This window comes from Taudactylus pleione, unplaced genomic scaffold (assembly GCF_031769625.1).
Source record: "Taudactylus pleione unplaced genomic scaffold, aTauple2 ptg000969l, whole genome shotgun sequence".
Lineage (NCBI taxonomy): Eukaryota > Metazoa > Chordata > Amphibia > Anura > Myobatrachidae > Taudactylus > Taudactylus pleione.
In genome coordinates this window covers 3328596-3352340 of record NW_028285370.1, presented here as the reverse complement: position 1 = coordinate 3352340, position 23745 = coordinate 3328596, and the positions used below count along the sequence as shown (strand labels likewise).

General features: G+C 47.9%; 1 protein-coding gene and 1 pseudogene across 1 annotated transcript in view; one reads left to right on the top strand and one right to left on the bottom strand.

Annotated features, from left to right (window-relative positions):
• LOC148454885 (E3 ubiquitin-protein ligase PHF7-like) overlaps positions 1-23338 on the bottom strand; it is a 30276-nt gene extending 6938 nt beyond the window's left edge. The window contains exons 1-8 of the mRNA XM_088460640.1: positions 23154-23338; positions 5152-5213; positions 4831-4928; positions 3556-3657; positions 2553-2677; positions 2159-2318; positions 1783-1889; positions 584-700 (exon numbers count right to left, since the gene is read on the bottom strand). Coding sequence (XP_088316766.1) covers positions 584-700; positions 1783-1889; positions 2159-2318; positions 2553-2677; positions 3556-3657; positions 4831-4928; positions 5152-5213; positions 23154-23338 — 956 coding nt within the window. The remainder of the gene's footprint in view (positions 1-583; positions 701-1782; positions 1890-2158; positions 2319-2552; positions 2678-3555; positions 3658-4830; positions 4929-5151; positions 5214-23153) is intronic.
• LOC148454886 (U2 spliceosomal RNA) lies at positions 16526-16598 on the top strand (annotated as a pseudogene).
• Positions 23339-23745: the final 407 nt, after the last annotated feature.

Here is a 23745-nt window from a genome sequence, read left to right as displayed (position 1 = left end):
CATAATGTATCTCTGGTGCCGAATAGAAGAGCAGCCGGGAAGAGAAGCCTCTGAGCCGCCCAACCAGCACAGTGAAGCACGATAAAGAGAAGAACTGAATTATAGGGCAGAGGAAGAAGATAGAGACGGAGGAGCAGGTGAAACCAATAACAAAGTGGGCAGCGCTGTCAAGAAAACCTAAGGTACTGGAACTCTGATAAAGATTCCAATAATACAATTTATTGAATACATATTAGATTCACAACACATATAAAATATGGGATACATTCAGTATCCCGGCGCATCCTGTACCCATCCCATAACATATATAATAACAGAAAACGATTATAGTAGCCAGGTTCTTGGTGTCGGCCTCTTAGTAAGCACACAGTAAATGTGAAAGATATCAACCTCTTAGTAAATACACCGTCACATATATTACGCATACACCCAGTAGATCCTTAGCTAATAAACGTAGGGTCCTATTTATCAAGAGTCTAGGCCGCATTAATCATGTGGAATGAGCAGGAGAACCTTCCCAGGAGCTGCTGCTGGGCCATAGCACACTGGCAGCCTTTAATAAATAAAATGCGAAAAGTTTTACCTGCCGCTCTCGCTGTGAGTTCTTCCATGGTCGCAGCAGCAGGGATCCGCGTCGCACTGTTGGTAGACCTGCAGTAGTTCTCCGAAGGCGTTGTTCTCCAGTTCCCAGGATGCATCTCTGAAAGGTTAATTTGAGGTAATATCGCTGATGTAATTAATCAATGTGACATTACAACGCTTTCTTCTGTCTGTTTCATCTAGTCCAGTAGTCCAGTCTGGCAAGCCGTCGCTATGGGTCTCGCTACAAAGGGGGCGTGCTGTCGATGGTGAGTGACAGCACGCCCCCTTTGGTGGGTGTGCCGGGGGCGTGACTGGCCAGACCGAGGCATTCCCATCGGAACGCCTACCATCTGGGGCCGGCCCCACTGACATCACAAGTGATGTCAGTGGGAGAGCTTTCGGCTCTGATAGAGCCAAAAGCACACCAGGGCTTGCGGCAATGAGACCCTACCAGAAGGGTCTCGTCGCAAGGCCGATGGTCGTGATGGTCTTGACCATCGTGACCATCTTCCTGGCCGCTCGCTATAGCTGTGGGTGGTCAACCACAGCTATACGAGCGTCCGGGAGGCCTCTCTAAAAATTCAGAAGGATGGCCCTGATTCAGAGCGAGCGCTTTGTCAGAGCGTCCGGCTCTGAATCAGGGCCATAGACCCATAGTCAAGTGCCCATAGTCTTATGGCTGGATTTGGCAATTTGCTTACTAAAGAACTGATAAATCTCTGTAAATTATAATAGGACACATTTTGCTTATAGCATTTCATAAGTACGAAACACAAGGTAAAATAACGGGATGCAAGCTTTTGTTTCCTTGTTTAAGCTACACAAATGCACAGTTAATGTCGGCTCCAGTTTCGTCTCTGTAATTGGTGTGGGGGGGTGCACACCGCCACTGATGCCATTCACATCATTATTCCGTTGATAGCTTTCAAAAAATGCAGCCAGCACCATGTTCCAGAAGTGATCCCCAGAAACATGGCAGCTGCATCATATGTACGATATAACGCCAGATTACTGCGTATGCACAGGGGATTCTGGGTAAATTCCAGATTGTTGGTGATGTTCTGTGCATGCGCCAGTGCCATTTTTTTTTTAGGGGGAGGGGGCTCACAGAAATCCTCACATGGGCCCCCTCCAGTCTTAAAATGCCTCTGTGATGGAGCTGGATTCTATGTTCTAGATAAAGACAATTGTTACATATACCTGTGGGGAATGTAAATTCCCATTTGCAGCATCTCCTGCTGGAAACTCGCCATGTTCTGGCATATGGGGCACTTCAAGAAATACTTCCCTGCATTTAATGCCTGCATCTGTAATGTAAGAAGTTCAGATGAAATACCAAATATATATATATGTACAGTCATGAAGCAAACATCCTGCACAAGAGCTGACGAGCAAGGACAAGCCGACCAGCCTAACGTCAGGCCGCATTCGCCATAATCCTTCATATACAGAGAGCGGACACCGGAATCAGCTTCAAACCCTCCACTCCATTGGCCGTCATTCCTCGGCTCTCTCCTGGTTGGCCTCCTCCCGGTGACTCCGATAGTGAGGAGTAAATAGTAAAGCCATAGCTCACCTGCAGACAAGTCCTGTGGAACCAAGTGTTTTTGCAGCAGGGGCTCTTAATCACATCATATGCAGGGGCAGGGGTCAGCTCCTCCAGGCAGATGGTACATGCACTTACTCCGTCCTGTGCCGCAGCCTTCTGAACTGGCCGATGCCTTGGGCAAAATGATCTACAGGGAAACAAATATTACAGAATAAATAGTGAGAAGTTCAAACAAAAACCCCCACTGTAACGGAACATACATACACAGCGCGATCGCACGCCAAGACATAGTGGGTGTGCTAATGCCTTGCCGTACGATCGCCTGCCTTCCCGGATTTGCATATGCCAGCTGCGTGCGAACGCATCTAGCAAGCGGGTCTGAATCGGGTTCTATATACCTAGAAGCAAATGGATTACTCACGGAAACTCCTTGAAGTACTGGAATATAAATTCCTTTTCCTGGCCACAGGGGAAGTGCACTGTCTCAGTGCAGCCCTTCCTGCTGCAGCGTATGGAGGCGCCCGTCCTCTTGCACACTGTGCAGGGCTGCAAAACATGATTAACAAATGACAATACTGAGAAAAACACGAACAATGAGTGTAAATAGGTCCCCCACTATAAATAACCTTTGTTCTAGACTCCTTTACTTCCTAATAATAGAACAGTCACTGTATATAACACTCAAGTATAGCCAGGTCCTCTGCTAACCACCTTAGTGGGAGAGATAGAAAATAGCTCCTCTAAGGCTTCCAATCATAGCTGCTGCGGCTGATCGGCCGTCCTATAGAGAGACCTATGGCACGTTAATCTTTTTTCTTTCTTTTTTTTATTTTGGTGAAGTGCAAGTGCATATGTCTGAGCTTCCAGTCCTCTGTGCATGCAGGAACTGGCAAGCTGGATCACACATGTGCATTTAGCAGCACACTGGCTCGAGGAAGCAAAGAGATCTGCATTACCGCTGACAGGCGGCATCACTCTGTTTCTTTCCACAAGCACCCATTGTCTGCTCTGCATCCAAATACTCACTACAACCACAGTCGGTAAACCATCAGGACACATGAACAGTAAAAAAAGCACAGTGGCCAACTGCGCCAACACCTGCAATGCATTCACCTCTGAATTAGGTCCATACACCAAAACATTTTATATAAATACGACTCCCCAGAATCTGTCGGCCACCTTGGGAAAACACTTCTGATTGGCTGAGTGGCTTTTGACCTTTCTGGTCACGTCAGTACCACAGTCATTCTGCACCGCAGCTCCAGGCGGAGCCGTTCTCACTGCGGCATCACAAAGCTATTTATTTTATTCTTTGTGGATTATCAGGGAATAGAATAAACTCCCAATTAGGCCCAATATGTGTCATTCAGTTCTCCGGTGACTTCACATGACATGAGAAAGTATCAGCACGATCGGCTCCTCACCTGCTCTGCTGCCCGGCTGGCTGCCTTCCGCACATCTGGGTACAGGAAGCCATAGAAGCCTTGCCTGTCACTGCCCCTCTGCAGCACACCGCTGGATAGTAACTGGATAGGAGAGAGGGGAGATGTACTTATGGCTGTCACCACTGCTGCATTATCTATAACAATTAGGAAGACTTATATCTCTAACATATGCTCCAATATAGTTTTATCATGTTTTATGCACTTAGCATGTTAATGAAACTGTGCAGATAACTACATATCCTTAGGGGAGGGCTCCAATAATATTTAATGCCTAAAGTTAAAAATGAAACAAAATATGTTTTTTTAAATTTTTCCACCATTTTAATTAACAGAAAATGTATGGTTTCATTTGGTAGAATAATTTGTTGCCTTTATGTGGGGGGAGCTATCACACTTATCGCGCCCCCCCAACCCCATGGCTTTATGCTAGGCTGAGGGGCTCACAAAAAGGGGTATTTTTAACCTAAGGGTGCTTAGCCATGCCTCCCACAATTAGGACACACCCCTCTCCGGGGCCCATCTCTTTACATCCCTGCCCAAAACACCCACAAGCCATCTCTCTGCTTCAAAGGCTTACCGTGACTTGGCTCTTATCAGCATTGGCCTCCCGGGTAGAGGAGATTGAGACATTTGAGTAAACATTTACATTATCACCTTGTGAATATAGGGCCTGATTCAGGACGGATTGCAAGTCTGTAATCGCACGCACCCGGCCGCTGCGAAAATATGCTATGAATGCATTGCGATCGCAGCAGTATACTCACACACCCACCACTTCAGTAAGCTGCCCACTTCCGCAATACCTTGGTAGTCTGCGAAAGCACCGGTAACACAGAGTAACATCGGACCCAGACGCACAGTTGTGGTAGAGCTGACCTGACTCAGAAATTGCTAAACTTCCTGTCAGTACCTAGAGCTCAGGCTGCGTGTGCCGTCGCAGGGGCTTAATTATGCACGCCGCTGTAATGGCATTCAAACGCACTGGCATATCTGCGTTCCTTTGACCACTGCCCCTCGCAATCGCAGCGGCCGCTTCGCACACTGTGATGCATACGCATGCGCAGAACGCAAACATCGGCAGGGTGCGTGTGCATCCGCAGACTTGCGTTCCAAGCTGAATCAGGCCCATAGGACAAAATGATTATCACATTTGCATAAATATAGCAGATTGTGATAAATGTGCACCTTACTGTGTAACAGGCTGCTTTCAGCTGCTATAACTGATGCTCATCCATCATTACTTTCCATACTTACCAGGCAGTAGTGGTGGACAGTCAGCTTCTCCTTGGCGTTATGCAGCAGCTCTCCATACTTGGGCACGTCATTTTCTGCACGACCACAGAAAATGCATGCTGTGGAAGCAAGGCAAGACGTTATGTATGGTGTGTTCTTCATACAAAACACAAATCACACATTAAACCAGAACAAGTACATGCAAGATAGGTGAGGGAATGTAGTTGTGAGACAGAGGGTAGAGAGAGCGATGCTCAACCAGGTGTGTACCCAGCTTTACTCTATGTCATAATTACAGGTATATTACTGAAGGTTAATAAAGACTTCTGGCTCCTGACTTACCTGGATCGGCTTCTAGCGATGAGCTTGATGCCAAATCTCTATTAGTCTTCCGCTTTCTCTTACTAAAGATAGAGATGCAAAAACAAAATTGTAAATTATAAGTGCAAATAATAATCCTCCTTTATGTATATGTCATATATAATAAGTTCTGTGGATCTCAAGGTGCTGCTGCTGTATAAACTTACCTTTGTGGATAGTGTAGCTATTTTTATGGGACCAGATAAGCAGGGGTTAAAGTGAGCTGGAATGCGGCGGTACTGAGTTCAGTCAGTTATATATGAAGGGGAAACAAGTCCCTCCCCTGCCCGCAGCCCTGCAGCTGAGCCCAATGCCAACCGAGTGACTCTGCCTCTGAGAGGAGTCACTAAGTGACAAGCATCACCCCATGCCACCTGCAGTCAGTGCACAGCATCACCCCATGCCGCCTGCAGTCAGCGCACAGTGTCACCCCATGTCACTTGCAGTCAGGGCACAACATCACCCCATGCCACCTGCAGTCAGCGCACAGCATCACCCCATGCCGCCTGCAGTAAGGGCACGGCATCACCCCATGCCACCTGCAGTCAGCGCACAGCGTCACCCCATGCTGCCTGCAGTCAGTGCACAGCATCACCCCATGCCGCCTGCAGCCAGCGCACAGCGTCACCCCATGCCGCCTGCAGTCAGCGCACAGCGTCACCCCATTCCGTCTGCAGTCAGCGCACAGCCATGTCGTCAGAGACACATTTTAGGATTACTTCCCCTTATGGTAAGGGGGGCGGTGTCATGCGACCAAAGTACAGCATGAGCGCCTTCACTTTAAAAATATGCCCCATAATGGGCGGCAGCAGAGTCCGATCAGCTGAATGCGTCTTGAGCATGTTTATGCTAATATATACAGTAATGTTACTGTTATTATCTATTTACATTATTACAGTGATATTGGTAATGGGTTTGTAGTAATAAGGCATATATAGTTCTGCAGCTCAGATTACATTAGTCTTCATTCTAGCACACTCTGGTCTGTATCTCCGCAGTGTGTTACATCAGCTGAGTGTGCTAGAAGCATCAGAGCAGAGAGCGACACCCCAGGCAGAAAAGAGGAATGGCACGGGCTGTGACAGGTGCAGGGTGCTAGAATGAAGACTATTACATTGGCCCCTGAGAACAGAATTTTGATACAGCATAAAACTGTTCCTAATATTCCAACATGACAATAACAAAACATAACAATTGTTTCCTTGGATCATTTTGAATTTAGCTTTATAAGCGGATTGGACGGTTTGTAATGAGGAGGATGAGGGCTGGTTGTGTTTCCAGACTTATCTTAGAGACAACTACATTAAAGAAGTTTGTGTAGAGCCAACCTGCAGCTCTCCAGCTGTTGTGAAACTACAAGTCCCAGCATGCCCTGCTACAGTTTTAGCATTCCCTAATAGCGAAACTGTGGCAGGGCATGCTGGGACTTGTAGTTTCACAACAGCTGGGGAGCCACAGGTTGTCCAGGCCTGGTGTAGAGGATGAGAACGCTTGTTTAGTACTATTAAAAGAATTCAAGTGGTTTCATATGAAAATAAAAACAATACTATTATATGCTATTATGTAATGGATTGATGTGATATTAAAATAATAATAATAATAATAATAATAATAATAATAATAATAACAATCCCCACAAAAACAAACAGTGAAACATTAAAGTATCTCAGCTTCTGTTTCAAAGAATTTGAAGCACGATTATAAGTTAATCAATTTTGGATGCTATCAATGTTTGTGTAATTAGTGACAGTATTGATGTACTTAGTGATATAAATTAGCTATAATTGGTGTTCCACATAATTGTAAATCTGATCATAAATATTACATTTGTAACAAGGAAATCCCTATTTTTAAAAACACAACACAGACAGTCACTTACCTAGACGAGGCCATGAAGCCTCACATTTAGAGTTACAGCCTCTCAGATGCTTCTCCAGTAGTAGAATTAGAGAAAATGTGCTTTATAATAAAAACAATACACCTTGCTAGGATTCTGTAACTATAATGCAAGTCTCTGCTGAGGGTGAGCCTCACTGGCTGTCCTGTGTTATGACATCACTGGCCACTGTGACATCACTGATTTGCATAACCATGGCAGGTCAGATATCTGACACAGGGTCTCCATCATGCACATGCAGGGGCTCCATCAGAGAGTTATGGGGGGTACAACACTAAGGGGGCCAGACTGCCTGGGAGCCTGCTGTGGCCAGAAACACAGCCTAATTCCTCTGTACTGGGCCCCATATTTCTCTGCGCACATGTACTGTACCTGCTGCCCGGATCACTAGTTCTCTCACACCAAAGAGAGTCATTCTGGGGCAATAGTGAGCTCCTTGTAATAATAAGCAAAGATAAATCAGGGCAAGTCCATGAACTTAGTTTTCTGAAGTTATTACCACCTAGAGGGGTATTCAATATGAAATGTTAACTTCACTGCCGCAGTTAACGTTTCATATCGGAGTTTTTTTCTGCGTTAAGTCTGGTGCGCGCTCCCGCTTATCCCCGTATTCAATATAAAATTAACGAAAACGGGAAACTCCGAAGTTGAATTTGCGTAAAGTTACAAATTTTTCCTTAAAATAATTGTAAGACCTCCCTAAAGTTGTAAAAACATGGGGGAACACTATGGGTACCCCCGTTTTAGCCTTTAATTGAAAGTCAGGGATTTAAATAGCCGCAGCAGGTGTTTTTTTCCCGACATTGAAGAAGTGATGCAGAAGAGCACTTAGGTTATTTCAAATTTGGGGTACATGAAAATGGGTACTAGCATATTTTGATGTCCCTAAAGTAAGTTTTTTAAAATTCTGCATTTGTGCACCTGCCGCTATAAATCTATTCTTCAAAACACCTGCCGCATACTTGCAGAATAGCCCTGAACCTATTTCCCTATTGTTTAACTATTTTTTCTCTTTTTTTTTTTTTTGCACCCCAATTTTGAAATTAAATTTTTGGGGTGTCCCTATTTTTTTTTTTTTTTTTTTTACTTTTTTTGACACAGTTCTTATTTAAATGTCAATCTCAGGGGTGCAGGCTATTTTTTTTAAGCCTGCACCCCTAAACCCCAATTTTGCACTTTTTTTCGACACCTATTCAATGGTGAAACGTTATCACCGTTTTTTATCAAAGACTTCTCAAAACTGCGATAAGGCTTTGATATTGAATACAGTGTAAAAGTAAAATCTGCGATAATGATGTCATAATTGCGATATTAATGCAAAAACGATGTTATCGCACCCATATTGAATACCCCTGTTAGTGTAGCCCCATGTACTCTATTAATGCACATTCACATCATACTCTGCAATAAGCCTGTGTACCAAATTTGCTGACTTCCGAGGTGGCAGACAGGTTGGCTCAGCAGGGAGAGGGGTGTCGCAGGAAATTAGTAAGAGGGGGGAGGGTCCCACGGGAAAACTGGAGCCAGATCAGTGGTCCAATCTTTTTTTTATTAAATTGGCAAGGTGCAGCAATGACGTGGCTGCATCTCTTGTACGCCCTAAAAGGCTGCACCCTGGGCCTGGAGCAGATGCTTGTTTGCTCTGTAGTAGTACAGAATCCGCACCGTAGAGTTAGGTGACACAGGTTAGCTATGCTGATATACGCCGCGCCCCCTGACCTCTCCTCAGTGCTGCTGCTGCTGCTCCATTAGGGCTAGAAGGGAAATGTGCTTCTGATGGGAAGCTGAAGTTTGTTTCTATCTGCTCCATGAACAGAACGCCAGTGTGCCCCATGGTCTTCAGAGTGCCCCACACCACACCCACAGCTTTCCAGTGTGCCCTGTGCCCTACACACAACACTCCAATGTAGCCATTGCCCTTCCAGCGAGCCCCATGCCCTACACATGGCCTTCACATGTCACCACCTGCAAATAGGGGTGTGCACCGGCCACTTTTCATGTTTTGTGTTTTGGTTTTGGATCTGGATCTTTCTTCGTGTTTTGGATCTGGATTGGTTTTGCCAAAACCACCCTTCCGTGTTTTGGGTTCTGGGTTTTGTGTTTTGGATCTGTATTTTTTTTTAAAAAAGCATAAAAACAGCTAAAATCACAGAATTTGTAGGTTTTTCTGCTCCTATGCTATTATTAACCTCAATAACCTTAATTTCCACTCATTTCCAGGTCTATTCTGAACACCTCACACCTCACAATAGTGTTTTTATGTCCAAAACGTTGCACCGAGGTAGCTGGATGACTATGCTAAGCGACACGAGTGGGCGGCACAAACACGTGACCCATCTAGGCGTGAAACTGCAGTGGCAGACAGGATGGCAGTTTGAAAAACTAGGCCCCAAACTGTACATAATGCAAAGAAAAAAAAGAGGTGCAAGATGGAATTGTCCTTGGGCCCTCCCACCCACCCTTATGTTGTATAAACAGGACATGCACACTTTAACAAACCAATCATTTCAGCGCCAGGGTCTGCCACACAACTGTGGCTGAAATGATTGGTTCGTTTGGGCCCCCACAAAACAAGCTGGCAATTAATGTGTCCCTGCACAAACTGGCTCTATGGAGGCAAGATGTCATCCTCATCCTCCTCATCCACCGATTCCTCACCCTCTTCAGTGTGTACATCCTCATCCTCACAAAGTATTAACTCGTCCCCACTTGAATCCACCACCACAGGTCCCTCTGTACCTTCTGGAGGCTGGTCTCCCTGGAAGAGCTGATAATTCATTTTGATGAACATCATCTTCTCCACATTCTGTGGAAGCAACCTCCTACGCCTTTCGCTGACAAGGTTCCCGGCTGCACTAAACACTCTTTCGGAGTACACACTGGAGGGGGGGCAACTCAGGTAAAATAGAGCCAGTTTGTACAGGGGCCTCCAAATTGCCTCTTTTTCCTGCCAGTACAGGTATGGACTGTCTGCCATGCCTACTTGGATGCTGTCACCGATGTAATCCTCCACCATTCTGTCAATGGTGACAGTATCATATGCAGTGACAGTAGACATGTCAGAAATTGTTGCCAGGTCCTTCAGTCCGGACCAGATGTCCAAACTTGGTCCTGCCTGCCCTGCATCACCGCCAGCGGGTTGCTTAGGATACCTAAGTTTTTTCCTGGCAGCCCCAGTTGCAGGAGAAAATGAAGAAGGAGCCGTTGACGTGTCACGTTCCGCTTCAGCTGACAGTGTGTTCACCAGCAGGTCTTTGCACCTCTGCAGGCTTGTGTCGGCCGGAAAGAGAGACACCACATAGGCTTTAAACCTAGGATCGAGCACGGTGGCCAAAACGTAGTGGTCTGATTTCAACAGATTGACCACCCTGGAATCCTGGCAAAGCGAATGAAGGGCTTCATCCACAAGTCCCACATGCTGAGCGGAATCGCTCCGTCTTAGCTCCTCCTTCACTTTCTCCAGCTGCTTCTGCAAAAGCCTGATGAGGGGAATGACCTGACTCAAGCTGGCAGTGTCTGAACTGACTTCACGTGTGGCAAGTTCGAAGGGCTGGAGAACCTTGCACAACACGGAAATCATTCTCCACTGCGCTTGAGTCAGGTGCATACCCCCTCCTTTGCCTATGTCATAGGTGGATGTATAGGCTTGTATGGCCTTTTGCTGCTCCTCCATCCTCTGAAGCATATAGAGGGTTGAGTTCCACCGCGTCACAACCTCTTGCTTCAGGTGATGGCGGGGCAGGTTCAAGAGTGTTTGCTGGCGCTCCAGTCTTCGGCACGCAGTCGCTGAATGGCGAAAGTGGCCAGAAATTTTTCGGGCCACCCAAAGCGTCTCCTGCACGCCCCTGTCGCTTTTCAGAAAATTCTGCACCACCAAGTTTATTGTGTGAGCAAAACATGGGACGTGCTGGAATTTGCCCAGATGTAATGCCCGCACAATATTGGTGGCGTTGTCAGATATCACAAATCCCCAGGAGAGTCTAAGTGGGGTAAGCCACTGGGCGATGATTTCCCTCAGTTTCTCTAAGAGGTTGTCGGCGGTGTGCCTCTTACTGAAACCGGTGATACACAGCGTAGCCTGCCTTGTAACGAGCTGGCATTTCTGAGATGCTGCTACTGGTGACGCTGCTGCTGTTGCTGCGTAAGGTGATACATCTACCCAGTGGGCTGTCACAGTCATATAGTCCTTAGTCTGCCCTGTTCCACTTGTCCACATGTCCGTGGTTAAGTGGACATTGTGTACAACGGCATTTTTCAGGACACTGAGGACACTTTTTCTGACGTTTCTGTACAGTCTCGGTATCGCCTGCCTAGTGAAGTGGAATCTAGACGGGATTTGGAACCGGGGACACACTACCTCCATCAATTGTCTAAATCCCACTGCACTTATGGCGGATACCGGACGCACGTCTAACACCAACATAGCAGTCAAGGCCTCAGTTATACGTTTTGCTTCAGGATGACTGCTGTCGTACTTCATCCTCCTCGCTAAGGACTGTTGGAGGGTCAATTGTTTAGTAAAAGTAGTGGTGTTCCTACTTCCTCTCTGGGATGATGAACGACTCCCAGCAGCAGCAACAGCAGCAGCGGCAGCAGTAGGCGTAGCAATGCAGGATCCTCCGGAGGAATCCCGGATAGGAGAGTCAGTCATGCCAGTGACATGGCCTGCAGGACTACTTCCGATCCTAACTAAGGAGGAAATTGACGAGGAGGGAGTTGACGGTGTGGTTTGCAGGCGCTTGGATACAACAGGACAACGGGATTTAGGTGTCCCTGGACTGCTTACGGTCTTAGCCAAAGTTTCTGAACTTGACAGTAACTTTTTATGAACGCGCTGCAGGTGCCGTATAAGGGAGGATGTTCCTAGGTGGTTGACGTCCCTACCCCTACTTATTTCACCTTTACATATGGTACATATGGCAAGACAGTTGTTGTCCGGATTTGGATAGAAATATTGCCAGACCAAAGAGGTGGAATGTTTGGTCTTCTGCCCAGGCATGACCGTGATGGGCTTTTTCATCCCACGGACAACAACTGTCTCCCCCGGAGCCTGATTTAAACAAACCACATCACCATCAGAATCCTCCTCGCCAACTTCCTCCTCAGCGCCAGCTACACCAGTATCCTCATCCTGTTGTACTTCAACAGTGACATCTTCAATTTGCATATCAGCAAGTGGACTGTGGGTGCTCCTTTCAGCACTTGCAGGGGGCGTGCAAATGGTGGAAAGAGCCACCTCTTCCCGTCCAGTGCTGGGAAGGTCAGGCATCGCAACCACCACCACACTTGGACTCTCCTTGGGGATTTGTGATATCTTCTTAGAAAGCACAGTTCTTCGCTGTGCTTTTGCCAGCTTAACTCTTTTGATTTTTTTAGTGGGAGGAGGGCTTCCATCGTCATGTGAAGCTGAACCACTAGTCATGAACATACTAGGGATCGACCTTAGCCGTTCCTTGCCACTCCGTGTCGTAAATGGCATATTGGCAAGTTTACATTTCTCTTCAGCTGATTTAAATGTCTTTTTCAAGGTCATTTTCCTGAACTTTGCCATTTGGGATTGTATGTGCCCTCTACTATGACATTGGGCATCGGCCTTGGCAGACGACGTTGATGGCATGTTATCGTCTATGTCATGACTAGTGGCAGCAGCTTCAGCACTAGGAGGAAGTGGTTCTTGATCTTTCTCTATTTTATTTTTATCGGAGAAAGTTTGGTCCTCCATTTATGTTATATCGATTTGATATATACGTGCGGCTAAACACAGAAAATAATTTTTTTTTGGGTTTGGACTGGAGTGTACTTTGTGGGTTACAGCACCCTTTAACGGTCAAGCCAGCCGGCCCTTTACTTATGACACAGGCGCACGCTTGGCACTACTTTGTTGATGCACGTGCGGCTACTGCGCACACAATTCACAAACACAGAAAATAATTTTTTTTTGGTTTGGACTGGAGTGTACTTTCGGGGGTTACAGCACCCTTTAACGGTCAAGCCAGCCGGCCCTTTACTTATGACACAGGCGCACGCTTGGCACTACTTTGTTGATGCACGTGCGGCTACTGCGCACACAATTCACAAACACAGAAAATAATTTTTTTTTTGGTTTGGACTGGAGTGTACTTTCGGGGGTTACAGCACCCTTAACGGTCAAGCCAGCCGGCCCTTTACTTATGACACAGGCGCACGCTTGGCACTACTTTGTTGATGCACGTGCGGCTACTGCGCACACAATTCACAAACACAGAAAATAATTTTTTTTTGGTTTGGACTGGAGTGTACTTTCGGGGGTTACAGCACCCTTTAACGGTCAAGCCAGCCGGCCCTTTACTTATGACACAGGCGCACGCTTGGCACTACTTTGTTGATGCACGTGCGGCTACTGCGCACACAATTCACAAACACAGAAAATACTTTTTTTTTTGGTTTGGACTGGAGTGTACTTTGGGGGTTACAGCACCCTTTAACGGTCAAGCCAGCCGGCCCTTTACTTATGACACAGGCGCACGCTTGGCACTACTTTGTTGATGCACGTGCGGCTACTGCGCACACAATTCACAAACACAGAAAATAATTTTTTTTTGGTTTGGACTGGAGTGTACTTTCGGGGGTTACAGCACCCTTTAACGGTCAAGCCAGCCGGCCCTTTACTTATGACACAGGCGCACGCTTGGCACTACTTTGTTGATGCACGTGCGGCTACTGCGCACACAATTCACAAACACAGAAAATAATTTTTTTTTTGGTTTGGACTGGAGTGTACTTTCGGGGGTTATAGCACCCTTAACGGTCAAGCCAGCCGGCCCTTTACTTATGACACAGGCGCACGCTTGGCACTACTTTGTTGATGCACGTGCGGCTACTGCGCACACAATTCACAAACACAGAAAATAATTTTTTTTTGGTTTGGACTGGAGTGTACTTTCGGGGGTTACAGCACCCTTTAACGGTCAAGCCAGCCGGCCCTTTACTTATGACACAGGCGCACGCTTGGCACTACTTTGTTGATGCACGTGCGGCTACTGCGCACACAATTCACAAACACAGAAAATAATTTTTTTTTTGGTTTGGACTGGAGTGTACTTTGGGGGTTACAGCACCCTTTAACGGTCAAGCCAGCCGGCCCTTTACTTATGACACAGGCGCACGCTTGGCACTACTTTGTTGATGCACGTGCGGCTACTGCGCACACAATTCACAAACACAGAAAATAATTTTTTTTTTGGTTTGGACTGGAGTGTACTTTCGGGGGTTACAGCACCCTTAACGGTCAAGCCAGCCGGCCCTTTACTTATGACACAGGTGCACGCTTGGCACTACTTTGTTGATGCACGTGCGGCTACTGCGCACACAATTCACAAACACAGAAAATATTTTTTTTTTTGGTTTGGACTGGAGTGTACTTTCGGGGGTTACAGCACCCTTAACGGTCAAGCCAGCCGGCCCTTTACTTATGACACAGGCGCACGCTTGGCACTACTTTGTTGATGCACGTGCGGCTACTGCGCACACAATTCACAAACACAGAAAATAATTTTTTTTTGGTTTGGACTGGAGTGTACTTTCGGGGGTTACAGCACCCTTAACGGTCAAGCCAGCCGGCCCTTTACTTATGACACAGGCGCACGCTTGGCACTACTTTGTTGATGCACGTGCGGCTACTGCGCACACAATTCACAAACACAGAAAATAATTTTTTTTTTGGTTTGGACTGGAGTGTACTTTCGGGGGTTACAGCACCCTTAACGGTCAAGCCAGCCGGCCCTTTACTTATGACACAGGTGCACGCTTGGCACTACTTTGTTGATGCACGTGCGGCTACTGCGCACACAATTCACAAACACAGAAAATAATTTTTTTTTTGGTTTGGACTGGAGTGTACTTTCGGGGGTTACAGCACCCTTAACGGTCAAGCCAGTCGGCCCTTTACTTATGACACAGGCGCACGCTTGGCACTACTTTGTTGATGCACGTGCGGCTACTGCGCACACAATTCACAAACACAGAAAATAATTTTTTTTTTGGTTTGGACTGGAGTGTACTTTCGGGGGTTACAGCACCCTTAACGGTCAAGCCAGCCGGCCCTTTACTTATGACACAGGCGCACGCTTGGCACTACTTTGTTGATGCACGTGCGGCTACTGCGCACACAATTCACAAACACAGAAAATAATTTTTTTTTGGTTTGGACTGGAGTGTACTTTCGGGGGTTACAGCACCCTTTAACGGTCAAGCCAGCCGGCCCTTTACTTATGACACAGGCGCACGCTTGGCACTACTTTGTTGATGCACGTGCGGCTACTGCGCACACAATTCACAAACACAGAAAATATATTATTTTTTTAGCACTTGGGGGGAGCACCCCTGATGGACAGAGCACCCCCTGGACAACACTACAGCACTCCTTTAGGACTGGGACACTGCACAGGACTTTGGAGTGGACACAGCCCCTATGGAGAACTGACTGCACAACACAGTCCAGCCAGCCCCTATGGACTTTGAAGTAGTGGACACAGCCCCTATTAACAACAGCAGCACAGCACAACACAGCCAGCCCCTATGGACTTTGAAGTAGTGGACAACAGCAGCACTACACTACACTACACTACACAGCCCTAACTCCCACCCTCCCTCTTCACTGTCCACAGCCGAGTGAGAAAATGGCGCCGACGCGGGTACCTTATATAGGATCCACAACCCGCGAGACTCGGAAGGCGGGATGATGACGTTTTGCCTCGATTTCAGATCCGAGTCAGGCGGGAAAAGTCGAGCCTGACTCGGATCGGACTCGGATCGGGGGGGCTCGGGGGGGGTTCGGATTTCAGAAATCCGAACCCGCTCACCCCTACCTGCAAACCAGAGGTTCTCACATGCCAGCCGCTGCCCGCTAGCATGTCTATCACATCAAGTAGGGGAAGAAAAAAAGGGGGGAAATATCCATAGTGGTGCACTAAACAATACATAAAACATAAGTTTGAATAATTTGTATACATAATAGCGCGGCACTAAAAAGTGAAAATACAGTATGTTTAAAAAGAATTTGGTGTGTGTAATGTAAATGAGTGTATTTAAAAAGGGGGCGTACGCTCCTGATCCACTAAATGCCCTATTATAGATGTTGAGTATAGGTCAGCATATGTGTGTGTCTATCAGTATAGACAATTCTATTTCCATATTGATCTCACATACAGGTGATGCACTAAGTGCTTCGGTTAATATATGTATAGTATGTCATATACCACAGCATATCAGGGATATTATTCAATAGAAAAGAGGGGATAACAATTCTCCAAAATATGGTCCTATAATTATTTGTTATTACCTCACATCTTGTACCTCTTGGTATAAATAGATTTATTACTTCTATTTTTGACCAAAAAATGTTACAGCATATGTGCAGTGTAATTCTTCTCTATTGCTGCTACACTCATAGCAACAGATTTTATTTTTATTTACATTTACATCGCTTCTCGGCCTTTTGGCTAAGATCAAGTGTAGTATCTGTTCTTGGGAAACATGGGGTGGAGTACCTGTTCTGCCTCCAGAGGTTTGGATGTCGCTTCTGGGGGAGAATGGGGAAAAACCCTGTGGAGTACTGTGCTGGGGGAGGACTGACTCCTGGTAGAGAGTGGGGAAACACTCGGCGCTAGTATCTGCTGTCCTAAATGGGGGTGAAGGAGGCCCCTGCGTTGGAGTGGAGAACGGCCGGGGCGTAGTACCTGCTCTCTTAAGGGGGTTGGTCCAGTACCCTGGCAGGGAATGGAGAAACACTTGGTCTTGCCAGGGCCGGGAGCAGCCTGAAGCCCGAGGTCCCTGTGCCCCTGTTATGGCAGAGCCAGGGGTGCCTGAAAATGCACGGGTATTGGTCACACCCACTGCACTAGTACGGCACTTTGCACTTGTACTTCACCTACTTCTGTCTGCACCTTTCCTTTGCCCCGGCCTTCTGGCTAGGGCAAGGATAATTTTTATTTTTCCCGCAGCCTGTAAGGCTGGGGTCTTATTTATTTATTTATTTTACACGAGTGTTTGCACTTTTTTTGCACCTTCACCACACATTTTTATATTATTTGTGTGTTGTGTCACGTGTTTTGATGGGGTTTAGGTGAGACCCTTATGGGCCACCCTCTCCCCTTGTAGCCATGGCCCTCTCCTTCTGGGGAGGGCTGAAGGTTTTTGTTCGTTCCCCAGGGGGAAGCTTCGGCCAACCCTGGGGAGAAAGGGACGACCCCGAGCCGTGAGGCGGAGGGAAGTCTGAAGACCCTTGCCCCCTAAGGGGCCTTTTGGCTCCGGGGGTCGGGGACTCAAGGGGTCTCCTCAAGCTTCGGCGAGGTGAGATCCGAAGACCCTTTTCTCCTCAGTTGACCTTTTGGCTCTGAGGAGTTGGGGAGTAGCGGGGCCCTTCTCCTTTTGGAGAGGGTCCAAGGTCCTATGCCCCCAGCACAGTTTTGCACTGTTTTCCACTGGGTGTTTGGAAAAAAAAAAAATGTGAGGCGATAACCAATAATTATAGGACCATATTTTGGAGAATTGTTATTTCCTCTTCTCTATTGAATAACATCCCTGATATGCTATGGTATATAACATACTATACATATATTAACCGAAGCACTTAGTGCATCACCTGTATGTGAGATCAATATGGAAATAGAATTGTCTATACTGATAGACACACACATATGCTGATCTATACTCAACATCTATAGTAGAACATTTAGTGGATCAGGAGTGTACGCCCCCTTTTTAAATACACTCATTTACATTACACACACCAAATTCTTTTTAAATATACTGTATTTTCACTTTTTAGTGCCTTGCTATTATGTATACAAATTATTCAAACTTATGTTTTATGTATTGTTTAGTGCACCACTATGGATATTTCCCCCCTTTTCTTATTCCCCTACTTGATTTAACAATATGTCCGTGGTAGCACCCCCATTTTCCCGAGTTGAGAGAGAATTATATCTGTGGGGTTTATTCTAACTAAATATTAGGGCATACATGGTGTCTGGTGCAACTGGAAAATAAGAGTTATGGTAAGAACTTACCTTTGTTATCTCTATTTCTACCAAGTCCATAGGGTTCCACAGGATACCTTGGGGTATAGGCAGGGGCTTCTTAAGAGAGGAGGGGCCCGTGTGCACTCACCATGCGGGGCCCCCTCTTCTCTTTCTGGTGGCTGGCAGCCGACTGACATGGCTGGTCAGCCACCAGAGCCTTAATACACTCCGGGCACTAGAGTGTGCCCGGAGTTTACTGCGCATGTGCAGAGCGCTGGAAAATGGTCGCAGTGGCCATTTTCAAGGTGTTCTGAGCAGCGCTGACACCCGATGCGGGACACACACAGGTAAGTTTAATAAAAAAATGGGTGCAGGGAGTGCGGTGTGGGGCCCCCCGGGGGTCCGTGTGCCCCGCACACACTGCACCCATTGTAGATACGCCACTAGGTATAGGCGATGGCTCTTCTGTCGGGCACCACACAGTTAATCTTTTAGTCCCAGGCAGTGGTGTAACTAGGGTATTTGGAGCCCAGGGCAAATTTGAAAAGGAAGCCCCCCCCTGATGTGCGCACGCCAAATGCGCGCATGGCAAAAAAAATGGGCGTGGCCACTTAAAAATGGGGCGTGTCAACATGACACACCCCTTTATTTTCAAACTGAACATTCCTATCCATATGCACCTTAACCCCAGTAGTACCCCTTATACAGTATCCCCAGTATGCAGTTGTGGTCCCTCTTATGCAGGCCCATAGTAGTGCCCCTTATATAGTATCCCCAGTAGTGGTCCCCCTTATACAGCCCCCAATTAGTTCCCTTTACTCAGTACCCCCAGTAGTGGCCCCCCAAATGTAGTGCCCCACGTAGTGTTCCCCCTTATGCAGTGCCCCCAGTAGCAGTCCCCACAATGCAGTGCGCCCAGTAGCGGTATTCCCTTATGCAGTGCCCTTTATAAGGTGCCCCCAGTAGTAGTCCCCCCCTATGCAGTGCCCTTTATATAGTGCCCCCAGCAGTAGTCCCCCCATGCAGTTTTCCCAGTAGTGGTCCCCTTATGTTGGCACCCTGTAGTGATCCCCCCTATCCAGTGCCCCTTGTAGTGGCCCTTCCTATTATTGCCCCCAGTAGTGGTCCCCCGAGTGCAGTGCCTCTAGTAGTAGGCCCCTTTTATAATGTCCCCAGTGGTAGTTCCCCCCCAAGTAGTAGTTCCCAGTAGAGTAGCCCCCCCAGTAGAGGTCCTTCCAATGGCGCCCCCAGTAGTAGCCACCCCTCCCCCAGTAGAGGTCCCCCCAGTAGTAGCCACCCCCCTTCCCCGTTGTGCAGATAGGTTAAAAATAAATATATATATATATAAAAATATACTTACCTGAATCTCTGCTCCTGCTGCTGGTCCTGCTCGCGATGCCGCTCCCACCCGGGCTGGCGCGCTCAGCATTTTGGGACAGACGTCATGATGTCATGACGTCAGTCCCATTACTCACTGCAGGAGCGGGACGGAAGTTCAGCTCTTGCAGTGGGTGCTGCAGCAGTCAACGAGAGTCTATCTGACTCTCATTGGCTGCTGTTTAACACACGCATCGCTGCCAGCGCTGACGGCGATGCGTGTGTTATGCACAGCCTGAGCCCACCTCCTAGCGCTATTGGGCAAGTGCTCAGGGGGAGGGAACGGGCTCAGGTGTGAAGCACGGGACCAGCGCTGGAAGCCTAGTGCCGGTCCTGTGTAAATGTGTAGCGCTGACCGCACTCATTGCGTTTGGCGCTACACTGGCTAACTAGGGCGGGCCGGTTCCGTGGCCGGTGGCACCCCCCCGCGCCGCCGGTCCAACGGCACCTAGGGCATGCACCCCGCTCGCACTGCCCTAGTTACGCCACTGGTCCCAGGATGCACTGGGGCCTCCTCTCCTATACCCCGCCCCCAGGCCAAGGCACCTTCAGTTACGTACCAAGCCATAGGCCGGAGGAGGAGAAAACAGAGAGAAGGAAGACTGGAACATGCAAGATTCACACTCTCACAGAGAAGGAGACAGAAAACTAGTGACCAGATCCAAGTCCATCTGAAGCACAGATGCGAAAGGGTGGTAGTCCTGTGGAACCCTATGGACTTCGTAGAAATAGAGATAACAAAGGAATGTTCTTACCATAGCTCTAATTTTCTACTGCAGGGTCCATAGGGTATCCACAGGATACCTTTGGGATGTCCCAAAGCAGTACCTTCAAGGGTGGGGACGCTCTTGCAGAAAGGAGAATCTGTCGCCCAATGGAAGCATCCTGAGAGGCAAAAGGTATCAAAAGCATAATACCATACAAAGGTATGGACAGAAAACCACCTGGCCACCTTACAAAGCTGAACAGCCAAGGTGCCAAGGCGAACTGCCCATGAGAGACCCACAGACTGAGTAGAATGAGCAGTAAGAGGGTGGCATTGGAATGCCCTCATAAGTGTAAGCCTCAAAGATCGCCACGTGAATCCACCCTGCCAATGACTGTTTGTTGGCAGGCCATCCCTTCTTATGGAAACCGTAGAGGACAAACAAGGAATCCAACTTCTGAATGGAACTGGTATGAGCCACGTAAATACGGAGAGCACGTACCACATCCAATGAGGCCTCACCTGCTGAAAGGTCTGGTGAGTTAAAGGCCGATACTATAATTTCCTCATTAATGTGGAAACCAGACACCACCTTAGGAAGAAAACCAGGGCGAGTCCTAAGAACAGCCCTGTTCCTGTGAACAATTATAAAGGCAGGGCAACAAGAAAGAGCCTTCAAATCTGACACCCTTCTAGCTGAAGTAATAGCTAGAAGAAATACAGTCTTAGCTGTAAGCCATTTGAAGTCTACTGAGCCCAGGAGTACAATGGAGGTCCTTGGAGAGCCCTAAGGACCACAGCCAAATCCCAAGAAGCCACTGGAGGGACAAAGGGAGGCTGAGGGCCTGATTCAGAGTCGGACGCTATTTGCGCTCGCTCGGTCAGAAAAAGGGGCCGGCTATTTAAATTGAGCGCTCGCTCTTTGCGGTCTGTTGGCGCCTCAATGTCTGAGCAAGCAAACGAAACATGCGCTCGCTATTTTGTAAAGACGCCCCCTGGCTGCTCACATCCTACGTCATCTCCGCTATTTATTAGATTAATCAAGTACATCGAAAGGCATCTGAACTGCTCGCAGTGCTTGTGGTAGGTTTATCCTACCGCAATCATGCGAACAGTTCAGGTTAAGAGACAACCAAGTGACATGGCCGATGACATTGCTTTGTTAATTATGCACACCCTTAAAATGCCCGTTTTGACCGTTTGGCACGCCTGCGTTCGGATCTCCACTCCCCGTTTTCAAGCACCTTCCCCTGTTACCACCCACAAACGCCTCATCCTGTCACTCAAATTAGCAGGCACTCGCTATTTGGCGAGCACTTGATTTCCGATCGCACTGACTGGTTGGCGCATGCGCATTACGACCCATACGCATGCACAGTTCTGTGAACATTGCTCAGAGCGAACGAGCGGCCGCTTACGAGCGGCTCTGAATCAGGCCCTGAATGCGAAGGACACCCTGCATAAAAGTGCAGATATCAGGAAGTGGAGCAATCCTATGCTGAAACCACACTGACAGTGCGGAAACATGCACCTTCAAGGATGCAAGGCGACTTGTAAACCCGCCTGTAGGAAAGCCAGAGCCCTGGATATCCGAAATACCTGGGGATTGTACACCCTGGGCGACACCCATCAACTAGGTAAACTACACCCTGTTGTAAATCCTGGCAGAAGCGAGTATCCGAGTTCTGCGCATGGTGTTAACCACATAGTTGGAGAATCCCTTAGCCCATAGGAGGGATGTCTCAAAAGCCACGCCATCGAAGACAGACGACCCAGATCCGAGTAAAAGCAAGTACCCTTAGACAACAGGTCCGAACGTTGAGGCAACAGCCACGAAGTGTCGATGGAGAGACTCTGCAGAGTACCAGTGATGGCTGGGCCATGCTGGAGCCACCAGCAGGATCGTACCCCCTTCTTGCTTGAACTTTCGAAGCACACAAGGAAGAAGGGATAATGGAGGAAACTGGTACACAAACTGGAAACAAACTGGAAGATCCACAGAACCGACAGTGTGTCTACCAGGAGAAACTCTGCGTCTCTTTTTCTGGACCCATACACAAGCAGCTGGCGGCTGTGTCTGGAGGCCATGTGGTCTATATCTGAAAGGCCCCATTTGTCCCCTAGGAGCTGAAATACCTCCCGGTGAGGAGACCATTCCCAGTTGAGGACTCCTGAACACAGCCGAGATGGCCGGGAGATTGCCGTCCATCCAAGTTAGAATGTAGGATACCTCTTTAAGGGCCGTCTGACTTCCTGTTCCTCCCTTGACAGTTTAAGTAAGCCACTATAGTGGCGTTATATGACTGAATTTGCACTGGTTGTCTGTGCAGAATAAGTCTTACATCTTGTAGTGCTTTGAACACTGCCCGAAGTTCCAAGATATTCATCAGAAGGGCCAATTCCGCTGACGCCCACCGTCCCTAAAAAAACATGTGGACCCGTCACAGTCCCCCAGCCCCGAAGACTGGCACCCGTCGTGAGAAGGACCCAGCCCAGGATACCTTGATGAGATGAGACGTCTGTAATCACCAAGTTAGAGACAGGCGCCCCACCAGAGAAAGCACCATCGTTTGTGACTTTATCCGACGGGACAATCCATCCCACCTGGAGAGAGTCAACCTCTGCAGAGGTCTGGAGTGAAACTGGGCATAAATCACCATGTCAAATGTTGACACCATGGACCCCAGTAATGGATACTCGGCGACCTTGAAGACAAATGCGTACCCTTGTGTGCAATGCCGAGAGCTTCACCTCTGTTAAGAAGATTCTCTGCTGAGTCCAACAGTGCACCCAGATGGAACTTCCTCTGGGATGAAATAAGTGAAGACTCCTTCCAATCCATCCGCCAGCCGAGGGTCTACAACACCGATATAGTCAGTTGCAGATGGCTGCATAGTAATTCTGGAGATCCAGCTAACAGTAGGAGGTCATCCAGATAGGGAAGCAGGCGAACCCCCTGAAACTTCAGGAGGGCCGCCATGACCACCCTTTCCTTAGTAAATACCCGTGGTGCCGTAGAGAGACCAAAGGGTAGACCTGAAACTGATAATGGTGATCCAGTGCAGCAAATCTGAGGAAACATTGATGAGATGTTGCAATAGGGACATGCAGGTAGGCAACCTGGTTGCCCAGAGACACCGCAATGTCTCCAAGTTCCATAGCTAATACAATGGAATGCAGAGGTTCCATCCTGAACAGAGGTACCCTTTTGTAATCTGTTTAGGAGCTTGAGGTTGAGGCTAGGATGGTATGCACCGCACGTTTTTCTGTACCAGAAAGAGGTGGGAATAATAACCCATCCCTCTGTGGGGTGACGGGACAGGCACTATGACCCCTGCCAGGAGCATAGAACGCACCACCTACTGGATTTCCAGGGCACTTTCTTAAACTGAAGGAAGGCCTGCGGTGAAAAATTGATGGGGAGGTCTTCTCGGGAGGATAGGGCATATCCGTGGGAGACCACTTCCTTTACCTAAGTGAGAAGGACCCAGTCCGTCTGCGGTGGTTTGACACCAGCCCTGGGCAAATAGTAGAAGTCAGTCCCCACCTTGGGGCTCCCCAAGGGGAGGCCTGACCCGCCAGGCTGAGGGTTTGTT